Source organism: Echiichthys vipera (genome assembly GCF_963691815.1).
Source record: "Echiichthys vipera genome assembly, chromosome: 22".
NCBI lineage: Eukaryota > Metazoa > Chordata > Actinopteri > Perciformes > Trachinidae > Echiichthys > Echiichthys vipera.
In genome coordinates this window covers 2,405,615-2,420,100 of record NC_139847.1, presented here as the reverse complement: position 1 = coordinate 2,420,100, position 14,486 = coordinate 2,405,615, and the positions used below count along the sequence as shown (strand labels likewise).

Here is a 14,486-nt window from a genome sequence, read left to right as displayed (position 1 = left end):
ACGCTCTTCTTAAAGATATTTCATTACATTAATTATTATTTTATTTCAGCCTGAGGTTTTTTTAAGGTTCAGCGTTTCATTAAATGAGGAAATATTAAATTATTTTAATTATTATTACAAGTGTTTTTATGAAATCTGCACATATTAATATTAGTAATATTATTAAAAAAGTCAAATTATTCCTCCTCCTCTCCTCTTCCTCTCCTCCTCCTCCACTCCTCTCTTCCTCCTCCTCCTCTCTTCCTCCTCCTCCTCCTCCTCCTCTATCCTCCTCCTCTCCTCTCTCCTCCTCTTCCTCTCCTCTCTTCCTCCTCCTCCTCTCCTCTCTCCTCCTCCTCGCTCTTTCTCCTCCTCTCTTCCTCCTCCTCCTCTCCTCCTCCTCCTCCTCCTCTCCTCCTCCTCCTCTCCTTGTCCTTTCCTCTCTCCTCCCCTCCTCCTCTTCCTCCTCCTCCTCCTCTCTCTTCATCCTCTCCTCCTCCTACTCTCCTCCTCTCTTCCTCCTCCTCCTCTCCTCCTTTGTCTCGTAGTCCATCCTTCCTGTGACGGAGCAGAAGGAGGAGCCCACCCCTCCTCCTGTCAGGTCAGACTCATCAACACCACCATGAACCAACAGCTTTTTCTACAAGGTCACATTTAATTTAGCGTATATTTCCGTGCGTGCGTGTGTGTGTGTGTGTGTGTGTGCGTGTGTGTGTGTGTGCAGCGGTCCTCGGTGCGTCGCCTTGTTCGACTACGTGGGAGAGGAGGACGACGAGCTCACCTTCTCCCAGGGCGACGTCATCGCCCTCCTGGAGCTCATCGGGGAGGAGTGGGGGCGGGGCCAGATCCACGGGCGGGTCGGGATTTTCCCGCTGAGCTTCGCGGAGGTCGTGGAGCCGCTTTTACCGCCACCGGAGGAGAAAACCACGGCGACAGAGAGTACGGGTGGGCTGAAAGACTCGACTTACTACTACTCACCGCGACTGACTGTGATAAATTAATGGGTGAATTGATTGATGTGTTCTTTTCTTTAGAGTTGAATATAACTGCACCAAAGACCGCACAGGACCCCGACTCGGAGGTGAGTGTGTGTGTGTGAGAGTGTGTGTGTGTGTGAGTCTGTGTGTGTGTGAGTGTGTGTGTTTAAACTGTAAGTCAGGAGAAAATAGACCCCAAAATCTAGAGATGCTCCGAGACGATACCTGATCTGCCGACACCGATCCGATTCCTACTGTTGGATGAATGAAGCGTATGTATACCTGTCCGAGTCCCTGAGAGACAGAGGGTCGAGGGAGTGCGTGTGAGAGGGTCGAGCGAGCGCGTGTGTCAGAGGGTCGAGGGAGAGCGTGTAAGAAAAAATGACGTGATCTTTAATGACGTACAGAGAGGCGTTGCTATGGAGACGATGCACCGTGTCGTCCCGTCTCGTTGGTCTGAACGTGTTTCAGAAACGCTGCAGAGCTGCACGATGCAAGTTTCAACTCGCTGCGAATGTTTAGTCTGAACTTAACTGTACAGTGTGTTAAAGTGTGTGTGTTGCAGTTGGTAAACGTGTGTGTGTGTGTGTGTGTGTGTGTGTGTGTCAGTGGGCGGAGGCTCTGTTTGACTTCCCCGGTCAGACTGCAGAGGACCTGTCCTTCCACAAGGGGGCGCTCATCCAGGTGACGGAGCACATCGATGCTGAGTGGAGCAGAGGAAGACTGGAGGGGAGGGAGGGGATCTACCCCTCCGCCTTCACACAGGCCTGCCCGGGTACAACACACACACACACACACACACACACACACACACACACACACACATGCACACACACACACAGACACACACACACACACACACACACAGATAAAACACTGTCATTCAGTTCATTTATTTCAGTTTGGTTTTATTGATGCTGTGCTGTGAAACACTTGTTTGTTTGTATGTTATACAATATGCAGTGTATGGTTGCTCTCTAACCACAACTTCCTCTTCCTGTTTCCAGCTCAGCCAATCACAGCGCAGCAGTCGGCGGTTAAAGCTGTGGTCAAGTTTGACTTCACAGCAGAGAGCGAGGACGAGCTCACGTTAAAGGTGACGGATGATTTCTGACATTAACAAGGTTTCTCAGGGCGCCCTCCCACTGTTCCTCCGCCCCGTGCCCCGTGCTTTAGGGTCCTTGTCCCCCCCTCCAGGCCCGTTTGTACTCACACTACCTGGGCCTCGGAGAATGCTTCTTGCTGCCTATACGTCATCACGCCGTAACACGTCACACGCATTGATGACGTCATGGCGATGCGTGGCTTTGTTTCCAGATCTTTCCGTAGACCTCGGAGTTTTTGTGCGTCTTGTCGACTGTTTTTGAATCTTTTCATCGACCAAATCTGCAGTAAACACTCCACCTCCGCATCACACCAACGTGAACCTTTCACCGCCATTGTTTGAAATGTCCGCGCATGGTCCCTCCTTCTTTTTTCTACGTCCCAACAGGCGCACAGGAAATGACCTCAGAACCGCCGTAGGCCTCGTGCTCGTACACGTGTGCACGCTCGTGCTCGTACATGTGCAAACGTGCTTTACTAAAGCCCACCTCTCCCAAGCGTGCCGTTCCCAGACATGGTACAGTTGCACTCACACTGGTCAAAGGAACCAGACTTTAGCCGTGAAACGTGTTTGGGCACGGTACGGAGGAACAGTGGGAGTGCGCCCTTAAATGTGAAGTCTAAATATGCAAATGAGCTGATTTTCATACATTTCCTGCCTTTTTATTGAAGGTAAAATAATCTCTCTCTTCCTGTCGTCGCCTTCCTTCAGGTCGGTGACATCATCACACGGGTGGAGTTTGTGGATGAGCAGTGGATTCTGGGAGTTGTGGGCGGGAAGCGCGGGCTCGTCCCTAAAAACTACATTTCACTTCTCTGACGAGGAAGAACTGACCAACAGACGCTCTCTTCTGGGTTTTTTTTTGAGATGGGGGGTGGGGGGTTTGAACCGGGAACCTCGCCCACGCCAACCCTGACCTCTGCTCCAGTGTTTCAAAAGCTTTCCAGGCACTTTTTTAAACGACACAAAAGCAGCCTGGTCCGTGTTTCGTGTGTTGTTCTGTCACAAAATTGGAGAAACTGGAACTTTGGGGCGTTAGCGGAGCGTCTCTTTGATTGACGACCGCGACGCCTGAGAACGGGACGGACCGGCGCCGCCGCCTTAACGCCGGAGTACAACTTCCTCTGTGCTCCGATAGACTTTCTCCCACCTGGACTGGATTTGACTTCCTTTCCCTCACTGACTGAACCGTCACTTCCCTTCTCTGTGTCTTGTTACAGATGTTTATCGTCGACCTTCTGAAGATGTTACTCCGGGTCGATCCGTCCGACTCGCAGTATTCAAACCGGAACGCTCCCGAGGTTTAAACACGAGCACGGCGCCGCGTTAAAGCTCTGTGTCGGATGTTTTTAAGTGTAGGAGCTCCGTCTACACACCGTAGATGGAGCTTGACGCAGAAGCTGCTGCATTTAAGCGCGTTTTAGACTCTTAAATGAGGTTTAATTTCAGCTTTTTTTAGATTATTTTCACAGCTGAAGTCAAACGCCGCGTTAGGACGGCGCGCTCTCTTCACAGCCACCAGACTATTCTCACAACAACGCTGATTTCACCTCAGACCTTTACCTTTAACGTCCTCATGCAGAGAAAACTGAATAATGTGGAGCTTTAAGTCGAACGGCTCTGGTTTTGTGTTCTCCGCCTATAAAAACGCCACTTTACGTTGAAATGAACCGTGCGGATGTTTTGCGACACCGTAGGTCCCCGTAGCTATTTATAAATGTCGTTTTTTCTGTTCTTCTACGTGTTTTCGTTGATAAATTCCTCCAAAAAACTTCACATTCCCAAAGTTTTGAGTTTAAACCGAACGTTAAAGGCTGAATTTCACCGTCGTCACAGCTGACGGAGGATTTAAAGGATGGAGGGAAGCACTGTTTGAGTTCTGTTCACAGGTTTAAACAGGAGCAGAGTGGTTTTAAGTTAATTTTTTACCTTAAAAATGACGTTTATACAGCGACATTTCTGTTATTTCAATAAATAAGTCGGTAAATAAATCGGTAACGCCTCGTTTTATAAACTCCTGTGTGAAATAAATACAGTTTTAAAGTATTTTCATATGAATTTAGACGTAATTGTTCAACATAATGCTTCAACTCAACACTAATAAAGCAAACAAACGTATTATGAACATTGTGTTTAAATTGTTTTATGAAAATGTAAATAAGAGATTAAACATGCAGCTTTACAAAAACCACATTTCATTCTTAATTAAGTCGTAAAACATAGTTTAGAGTTTATGATGTTCAGAGCTAAATGTCACATAATGTAATTTCATATTAACGAGGAACTCAAACACTGTGGTTCATGTTTGACGTCCTGCAGTTAAACAGAGTCGTCACGTCACGGAGCCGTCGTTTTAAAGAAATGTTCCGTGTCGTCTTTGACCTGTTTTCAGACTGAAACACTAACGTGTGAGTGAGAGCGACGCCTTTACAGAGACATTTTAACGTGTAACCGAACATTTCAACTTTATAACACAAATAAAACTTTCAGACACTTCAACAAGAGTTTAATTTGTTTCTTTTTGTTGCTTTTTTGACTTGAATATAACTTGATTTAAAAGGTTATTTAAGAAACCGTTTATGTATTTGTATTTTTATGTTTTTTTTACGTTCTGGCTCCTAGAGGACACTTTAGCACACATTTTAGCTCCTAGAGGACACTTTAGCACACATTTTAGCTCCTAGAGGACACTTTAGCACATGTTTATGCTCCTAGAGGACACTTTAACACACGTTTATGCTCCTAGAGGACACTTTAGCATACGTTTTGGCTCCTAGAGGACACTTTAGCATGTTTTGGCTCCTAGAGGACGCTTTAGCACACATTTTAGCTCCTAGAGGACACTTTAGCACACGTTTTGGCTCCGTGAGGAACTCGGAGTAGAGCCGCTGCTCCTTTGCGTTGAAAGGAGCCAGTTGAGGTGGTTCAGGATCATCTGGTCTGGATGAACTCTGGGCGCCTCCCTAGGGAGGTGTTCCAGGCTCGTCCAGCTGGGAGGAGGCCTCGGGGAAGACCCAGGACCAGGTGGAGAGATTAGATCTCCACACTGGCCTGGGAACGCCTCAGGATCCCCCAGTTAGAGCTGGTTAATGTGGCCCGGGAAAGGGAAGTTTGGGGTCCCCTGCTGGAGCTGCTGCGCCTGAGACCCGATCCCGGATAAGAGGCTGAAGATGAGATGTTGTTTCCTCTCTCTCACACACACAGAGATTATTCCTCCGTAAAGCAGGTGAGTAACCACTAGAACATTATTCTCTGTGATATCTTGTCGAACTATCTTTAATATTGTAGTTGCTGTCGTGTTTTTGTCTGTTAAACTAAGTGAAGTGCTTGTTGGTGTTTGCGCATTAATAATTCAAAACAGTAGAGGACACTTTAGCACACGTTTATGCTCCTAGAGGACACTTTAGCACATGTTTATGCTCCTAGAGGACACTTTAGCACATGTTTATGCTCCTAGAGGACACTTTAACACACGTTTATGCTCCTAGAGGACACTTTAACACACGTTTTGGCTCCTAGAGGACACTTTAACACACGTTTATGCTCCTAGAGGACACTAACACACGTTTTGGCTTCTAGAGGACACTTTAGCACATGCTTTGGCTCCTAGAGGACACTTTAGCACACATTTTGGCTCCTAGAGGACACTTTAGCACATGTTTTGGCTCCTAGAGGACACTTTAGCACACGTTTATGCTCCTAGAGGACACTTTAGCACACGTTTATGCTCCTAGAGGACACTTTAACACATGTTTATGCTCGTAGAGGACACTTTAGCACACGTTTATGCTCCTAGAGGACACTTTAGCACACGTTTATGCTCCTAGAGGACACTTTAGCACACGTTTTGGCTCCTAGAGGACACTTTAGCACACGTTTATGCTCCTAGAGGACCATTGAGCACACGTTTAGGCTCCTAGAGGACACTTTAGCACACGTTTTGGCTCATAGAGGGCACTTTAGCACACGTTTTGGCTCCTAGAGGACACTTTAGCACACATTTTGGCTCCTAGAGGACACTTTAGCACATTACAACAATAACAAAGACAGTAAAAAAGACCCAGCAGGTGAACATGACGCCACTGCATCAGTCTTTATTTTCACAGTTGCATCTTTTCTCGATCCGAAAATCAGGGTTCATATTTTCGTCGAATGCCCGGACCCTTATTTCAACAAACATACACGTTTCATATCAACACACATCACGTTACGTATCATTGTTAGCATTAAAACATGTCTACAACATGTCCTCACACGTCTCCTTCCACTTCAACCCAGGACTCGTTCTCCTAAAAGCATCTCAAACACGTCAAACAGCCGAGCTTTAATTCAGATGTTAAGATACTCAAAGTGCACATTTGCTTCATTTTCTAACTTTGAGACCTTTGGAGCTGTAGAGAAGTAACACTTAAACGTCAAAGGGTTCACACTCATCATTCGAAGAGGTGACATTGTCTTCAAAATAAAGCGTCAGACTCAAGAGATTTGTTTTAGGAAAACCAGCCCAGTTTGGTTCAATACCCTAATTTCTCTACTGCACTTTAAAAAGATGAGGCATGATGTGAAATGATCGCACACACACACACACACACACATTCTGCATTTAGTACAAACACACACAAAGGGCCTGATATCTACGGCCATCCTGCCAAGCTGCGTTCAAGTCCCAATGAAGTCGCACTTTAAGCAAATCAGAAGTTGTGTTTTTCAGTGGTCTCTTGTTCGTTGATGAACACACTTTAATTTAGTAATATACTCAGGAGGGGGGCTGGAGTCTCCCTTAGAGAGAGGGGGAGAAGTTCAGCATCCGTGAGGAACTCGGAGTAGAGCCGCTGCTCCTTTGCGTTGAAAGGAGCCAGTTGAGGTGGTTCAGGATCATCTGGTAAGGATGAACCCTGGGCGCCTCCCTAGGGAGGTGTTCCAGGCACGTCCAGCTGGGAGGAGGCCTCGGGGAAGACCCAGGACCAGGTGGAGAGATTAGATCTCCACACTGGCCTGGGAACGCCTCAGGATCCCCCGGTTAGAGCTGGTTAATGTGGCCCGGGAAAGGGAAGTTTGGGGTCCCCTGCTAAAGCTGCTGCCCCCGGCACTGACAACCCGGACCATAAGAGGAACGCTCACTCCAATGTGCAATTCTTATCCTGGGAAGTGAACACAGCACAGAACAGGAACCACAAACTGTGCCAGGTGTCACAGTCATGTAACAATATTTCTAAACTTTTAATGAACTCAAATGATTTTGCATTGCATTGCAACACAGTTGTTGTTGTGGAGTTACCGTCACATGGCGATAAGTTTGAAAGCTGCGTTCAAGGAAACTCATTCAGTAGTTGAACGCTGCGTTTAATTGATTTTCTGACTCCAAATTTAACTTGGCAGCCAAATGCGTCCATTTTTGGAGGTAAGACAAAACCCCCGCATGCAAGAAAAGGAACTTTTCTGCAGCACTCGCGACAGAGCTTGACTTAAAGTGTTGGATTCAACCAACGTTTTGCCAGAAATGTACCAAAAGAAGCGTCCAAATCCAGCATAAAGACCTTTTGGAACTATGATAATCTGCGGTGCTAAATATGCATTAACGTCAGATGGCAGAGAGCAGTCAAAGCAACACAAAAGCTGCTTTCTGACCCCGGTGTGGCCACAAACAGCATCAACAGAAGGCTCCTTTTGGTTTGGTATAAAGCAAAGAGAGAAACAATTAAGACTACTGGGTTCATATCAGGCATAGAAGGTCAAAGGCCGAGCCGCTGATTAAAGGAGTTTGACTTTTGCTGCCAACGCTGACTCCGTAGTGAGGAACCAGCTCTGGATCTACCCTCAGTCCTGGTTCCTACCCTCACCTGTGGTCATGAAAGCTGGGTCAGGACCCAAAGAACCAGGTCGCGGGTACAAGCGTCTGAAATGTGTTTCCTCAGGAGGGGGTCTGGAGTCTCCCTTAGAGAGAGAGGGAGAAGTTCAGCATCCGTGAGGAACTCGGAGTAGAGCCGCTGAACCATTTGTGTCATGATCGATGTGTAGACCAGGTCTTCCCAGCCCTCCTCCTGGAGAGCCACTGTCCTGCATGTTTAGGTTTCTCTCTGCTCCAACACACCTGAATCTAATGACGTGCTCGTTGCGAAGCAGCTGGAGCTCGTCACAGGTTTGAACATCTTTAGACTCAAGTGTGTTAGAGCAGGAGAAACCTAACACATGCAGGACAGTGGCCCTCCAGGAGCAGGATTGGGCAGCCCTGGTGTAGACGATAGAACCGACGACTTAACGACACCGACCCTTCAAAACCAGAACACTTTGGTTTGATTTCGCCCCTGAAAGCGTAAAGTTTGAAACACCCATGTGACGCTCAAGTGTGAGCAAATAAGGTATCCTCTCCATCGCGTCGACCACTCACTTATATGCGAGCACACGTTCCTGCTTGATTACTTGTTGTAGAGTTGACCTTACGATTGTTGCGCCGGAAGATGAAACGGTTGCCATCGTGATAACTTTCTAGAGTTGTTGCTGGGAGTATAAGGGCGCACTCACACTGTCCTTCCGCACCGCGCCAAAACCGTTTCCTCGGGTCAAGCCTAGTGCGTTTGACCATGTGTGAGTGCAACCGCTCCACGCATAACTGCGGCCAGCTTGCCGTCCACAGCCCGTCTGAGAGAGGTGGGCTTTAGTAGAGCGCGTTTGCACATGTACGAGCACGAGCGTGCGCACATGTACGAGCACGAGGCCTACGGCGGTTCTGAGGTCATTTCCTGTGCGCCCGGTGCTTTGTGTTGTGTGTAGGGACTCTTCTCATGCTGCTGGAGAGGTGTGGTGTTATTTTGAGCAGCATTAGTGGTTTAAAAAGATCTGTTCAGAGCTCTGCCCCGAGCTAATCGGTGTTAGCCACGTCTGGCTGCACTTAAATTGGTACCAGGCGAGTAAAGCCTCAACTTGAATCTAGCTCTAAATTCGATAAAGGCTCACAGCTTCGTTCTTGCCAAAACCCTTAATCAGCGACTCCAGCTCAAAAGGTCAAGGCATACGGAAAGGTCGTGCTAAGTTCAAAGGTCACGGTGAGGTCATAACACTGCATCAGGTCAACACACTTATCCAGATAACGACGGACACTTACGTTCAAGTTTGTTTGCTTTAAACAGTGACCCCCTTTCTAAACTGCAGACACACTAAACACACCACCTCATACTTTCCACGTGGTTTTAGGTTACACTGGAAATCCTCTCACACTTATTTACACACACACACACACACACACACACACACACACACACACACCTTTCCTTCCCCCTCAATGGTTCTCATCAGTAACATCAACAGACAACATGATGGATGTGTGGATGGAGCGACATGATTGATCGATGACCCACTAACGCCACATCTCACCGACACGCGACCGTGTAAGGAAAGAGATCCGTCACCGTTCGGCCCTTTGTTGCTAGGCAACAGTTGCTACCTGGTCTACAAAGGGACTTAAACGCACAAAACTCTTTCGTTACAGTTCGCCAACATCCCTCAAAAACCTTGTTTTTTATTTGAATAAGGAGCTAAAATACATTTTCAGTGGTGGAAGAAGTACGCAGACACTTCGGTCAAGGTAGTAATACCTCGTGTTACTTCAGTAAAGGTATGTAGGTATCTTTAAGTAATTGATTGTTTGAGTCGTAGAACGAAATCTAAAAGTTATCCAGAGCTCAAACGCGACTCGTTCAGACGTCTTATGTCCGACCAAATTCACAGGACTGATGTGTCCCGACTGCACTTCCTTTGATCTCCGTGCCTTTCACTACACCTTGTTACTTTTGCACGTCTTCATAGTTACAATGATCCGAAATTTCATGCACGGTTTTTGTGTCGTGACATCGTTTACATCAATCGACATTCAGCTGAACAGTTGGTAAGTATCACATATTCCCACTCTCATGATCCCATCCTTGGTAACCGTGCGACCGTGTCCTTTCTTGAAGACAATCGTTGCTTCTCCGTTTGTTGCTCTCGCCACTGAGAAGATGTCATGTGGGCATGTGTGGCCTATATCTAATCATATATCATCTATTATCACTTATAACTCATGCATTGATGTTTAAAGCGAGAGTTCCTGGTTATTGTCTTTCTAGTTAACTGATTGTTTGAGTCGTAGAACGAAAGCTAAAAATAAGGAATTGCCGTCATAGTGTGTCAAAAGTGACACGTTCAGACGTCTTATGTCCGACCAAATGTCAAAATGATTCAGTTTGCTGTCGATTAACGCAGAGAAGAGCTACAAATTGTCACATGAAACCATGAAATGTCTTAAACCATCGGTGTCAAAGTCAAGGCCCGGGGGCCAGATCCGGCCCGCAATTGAATCATCTTGGCCCCCGGGATGATATTTGATTAGTATTAGAACCGGCCCGCACGCCACAGCCGCCTGCTGGTGTTTTTCACGCACCAAAACTACATTACCCACAATGCAACGGTAGCCCACGAACTCACTGCAGCGCTGCAAGTGGATGGCAGATGTCAACTTTCAGCCCAATCACTGACAGAGCCGTACAAAAATATTGGATTATTCATTTAATCATTAAATAAAATACGGTGCACTGTGTTAGGTCTTGGTTCAATAGGTTAAATGCATCATTTTAATATGTTTTATTAAACATTGAACCAGTCCGGCCCTCGGCTTGTAGATAATTTGTTATTCTGGCCCTCTGATGTGTTTGACTTTGACATCCCTGGGTTAAACAGTCATTATTTCTAACCCCTGAACCTGATCATGTCAGCTAAACACTGTTTGGTAGTTTGATCATGTTTACTTACGCACACGTACTTAGATTCCACCACTGTAGGTTTAAAAATGCCAAAATGCTTTAATATCAATTTTAGTTCATGAAACAAGTTTTTGTCGGGGTGCTGACGCGTCGCGGTTCTGATGAGATTGTTTCTTTTCATTGTGTTTATCTTTTTTCTAAAAACTGCTACTGTTTCCCTACTTCACCACGGACTCACACAGACAAACACCAACGGACGGAGTGATATTTACAGTATTTACAACATATGTTATCCTCCGTTTACTGCAGGCGAGGAGGAGAGGCGAGGAGCTCTGGGTTCGGACTGAAACGTGGCCCCTGACCTCGGTCGTACTGCAGGTAGAAACCTCTGAAAGGTTGGTGGCATTGTTTTTAAAACTGTGAGGATAAGAAGTCACCCAGGTGATCTGAGTTACAGTACGAAGGCTGGGGAACGGGTGAAGGACGAAGTGACGGGTGATGAAGTGTCCTTCAGTGGAGTGCACATAGTCTATGTAGATGAGGCTCATTTGAGGTTGCTTCCTTTTTTCAAAAGCAAATCCAGTAAAAAACAAACATGTTGTAGTTTGATGAGGGGTTACATGGACTGATATCTTGGTGAACAAGAGCCCATTCTGCCTTTTTTGCGTGTATAGATTAAATGAAAGAACTGTGACATGGTAATTGAGTGAGCTTTAGAGCTGCTGGTAGGCATGTTTTTTAACTTTAGGCTAAGCTAGGCTAATCGCCTCCAAGCTCCAGGTCTACGCTTTATGTACAGACATGGGAAAGGTAAACATGTTCTCATCTAACTCTTGGTAAGAAGGCAAAATGTCAAAGTATCCTTTTCAAAATCGCAAATCTCCTCAAAGCAATTTCAGTCCAAAGCAACTGGACTTGGTTGTTTGTCAGGAAGACGTTTCACCTCTCATCCAAGAGGCTTCATCAGTTCATGTACACATCTGACCAGGCTGGGACTGGACCAGGACCAGGACCAGGACCAGGACCAGGACCAGGCTGGGACTGGACCAGGACCAGGACCAGGACAAGGACTGGTCCAACTAACTGGTGTAAAATCCAGGTATTTAACCTCTTGTGCTCCAAGTGCCAACAACCGTCGCTAGAGTTACAGTCGTTGGTGGGAAGTTGGTCTGGACTTGGTTAGTGCTCTATTGGGTCTGAACAACAGTCGTTGGGGTCAAAGGAGGCCATGTGTGAACAGTTGTTCTTTGAGGTATTGTGAGAGGCCTTGTGAGAGGTTAAATGCCTGGATCGCACACCAGTTAGTTGGACCAGTCCCGTCCTGGTCCTGGTCCTGGTCCTGGTCCTGGTCAGATGCGTACATGAACTGATGAAGCCTCTTGGATCAGAGGTGAAACGTCTTCCTGACAAATAACCAAGTCCAGTTGCTTTCGACTGAAATTGCTTTGAGGAGAACGACGACCTGGACACATGAGAGCATTCACAGACAAATCTGTAAAAACGAAAAACAACAACGAGCTTTATCTGTCTACACAGTCAATGACAAGTACTGGGGTCTGAAGAGTGGCGACTTGTGGAAGGTAAAGGCTGAGATTTAGGATATTAAGAGGAGTTCATCAGCAGCGTAAAGAGGCACAGTACTCAAATATCTCGTCGGGGGAAGGAGAGCTGGAGGGTAAAGGCAGAACAAATGGGATGTTTCTCAGGATAAATGGAAGACATCCTGGTCGCCAAGTGGCAGGGACCACAGAGGAAATAATCCCTTAACCAGTGAGAACTTGGGTCAATGAATCAGTTGCTTTTATCCCCATGAAAGTAATTTGAGGACTTCTCGGGAGTCTCTGAATTTAGTGTGTTTCAGGAAATGGGTCCAGTCCCATGAGACACTGGGTGGTGAAAATAACGTGTCCAGTAGCACCTTCATGGCGTCCCAATGACGATACGGTGTGTGTCTTTCAAGTGGAAGTGAGACAACTGCATCAGTGTCCACCCAAACAAATGGGACCCCATCAAAAGCTGTAAATAATTTCCAGTACAGCAGCAGAGACGGGACTTGTGAAGGTCTTCAGTAGATTAAATGCTGGTCTAGTCCAGAGGCGAGGACAGTTTCCAGGAGATAAGTGGGAAATAACAAGATAACTGTGATGATTTTGTGTCCTAGACGCGAGGTGAAGGAGTCCTGGTCGGTCTCCAGTACTGAAGATGTCTTAAAAGACCAAGAAGAGGGAAACTCATTTGGTGTCCATTGGTGAAGCAACAATTTTGGTTTGGTTTGGTTTCCAGTAAATCAAAAAGTAGACAAATGAGTTTTTGACCATGGGTGAGGGAACGCCATTATAGGGGGGGCGTTCGCTAGACCAGAGATGTAGGCGCTAGTTTGGTTACCAGTCGATGAAACACAACAGGTTCTAGACCAAAGGGGAGGGAACTTGTTTACTTTCCAGTTGAAAAAGTGACATGTTCCAGACAAGACTTGAGGGAACTTGTTTGGTTTCCAGGACATGAAAGATTCAAACGAACTTGTTCTGTTTCCACTTGATAAAAGGGGGACGTGTTCTAGACCAGATTGGAAAGAATTTGTTTGGTTTCCAGTACATGAAAGCAGAGATAAGGATACTTGTCTGGTTTCCAGGACATCAAAATGAACATATCCTAGACCAGGTTTGAGGGACCTTGAAGGTTTCCAGTAGTTAAAACAGGACTGAGTCTAAGCCACAGTTTAAGGGGAACTGTTGATAAAGGGGATGTTTTCCAGAATGAGGATATGAGGAAAGAACAGGACCAGTTCTAGTCCAATTTGGGGAAATTTGTCTGGTTTCCAGTAGATGGAACAGGTGCAAAAGCGAAGGAACTGGTTTGGCGTCCAGTAGAAGCAGCAAGGATACACCTCTGGGCATGTTCTAGGCCAGATTTAAGGGACCTTGAAGGTTTCCAGTAGTTGAAACAGGACTTGTTCTAGACCACACTTGAGGGAGCTTGTTTGATTTTCAGTACCTGAAACTGGAGGAGTTCTCAAGCAGACATCTGCAGAGATCAGGATACCCGTTTGGTTTCCAGGACACGAAAGGAGACGTGTTCTAGACCAGGTTTTAGGGACCTTGAAGGTTTCCAGTAGTTGAAACAGGACTGAGTCTATACCAAAGGGGAACTGCCAGTTAATAAAAGGGGGACGATTCTGGACTGAGGAGGTGAGGAAACTCATTTGGTTCTAGGTGAAAAAAACGGATCAGTTCAAGACCAAGTCTGGTTTCCAGTGGATGGAACGGAAGCAAAAGTGGAGGAACTGGTTTGGCGTCCAGTAGAAGCAGCAACGGTAGACTTCTGGGCCAGCAGTGAGGGAAGTCAAGTAGATTAACAGGATATGCTCAAGACCAGATCGTAGGGACCTCGTAGGTGTTCTGTACCAGAGGTGGGGAAAAGGTCTAGTTCCATGTCCAAAGATCATGTTTCCAGTGATTAAACATGACATGTTCTAGTTCAAATTTGAGAGAGTTCATCTGGTTCCCGGTAGTAGTAGTTGTTGTAGTTGTAGTAGTAGTGTGAGCAGGTCCTACCCTAGACTGGATGGTGGTGGACTTTGGTTTGCAAAAGCTCAAACGGGACGTGTTCTACCGAGGTGAAGGACCAGAGGTTCAGGAAACTTGTGGTTTCTAGTCCTGACCAGAGGTGGGGAAACTTTTCTGGGTTTCC

The 14,486-nt window shown here is 46.4% G+C and overlaps 1 protein-coding gene across 1 annotated transcript in view; it reads left to right on the top strand.

The window, feature by feature from the left end:
* The window catches only part of LOC310963878 (uncharacterized protein), a 25,303-nt gene extending 20,756 nt beyond the window's left edge, over window positions 1–4,547 (top strand). The window contains 6 exon segments of the mRNA XM_083936835.1: window positions 528–580; window positions 704–924; window positions 1,014–1,060; window positions 1,566–1,731; window positions 1,964–2,052; window positions 2,773–4,547. Coding sequence (XP_083792961.1) covers window positions 528–580; window positions 704–924; window positions 1,014–1,060; window positions 1,566–1,731; window positions 1,964–2,052; window positions 2,773–2,880 — 684 coding nt within the window. The 3' untranslated portion in view covers window positions 2,881–4,547.
* The last annotated feature ends 9,939 nt before the right edge of the window (window positions 4,548–14,486 follow it).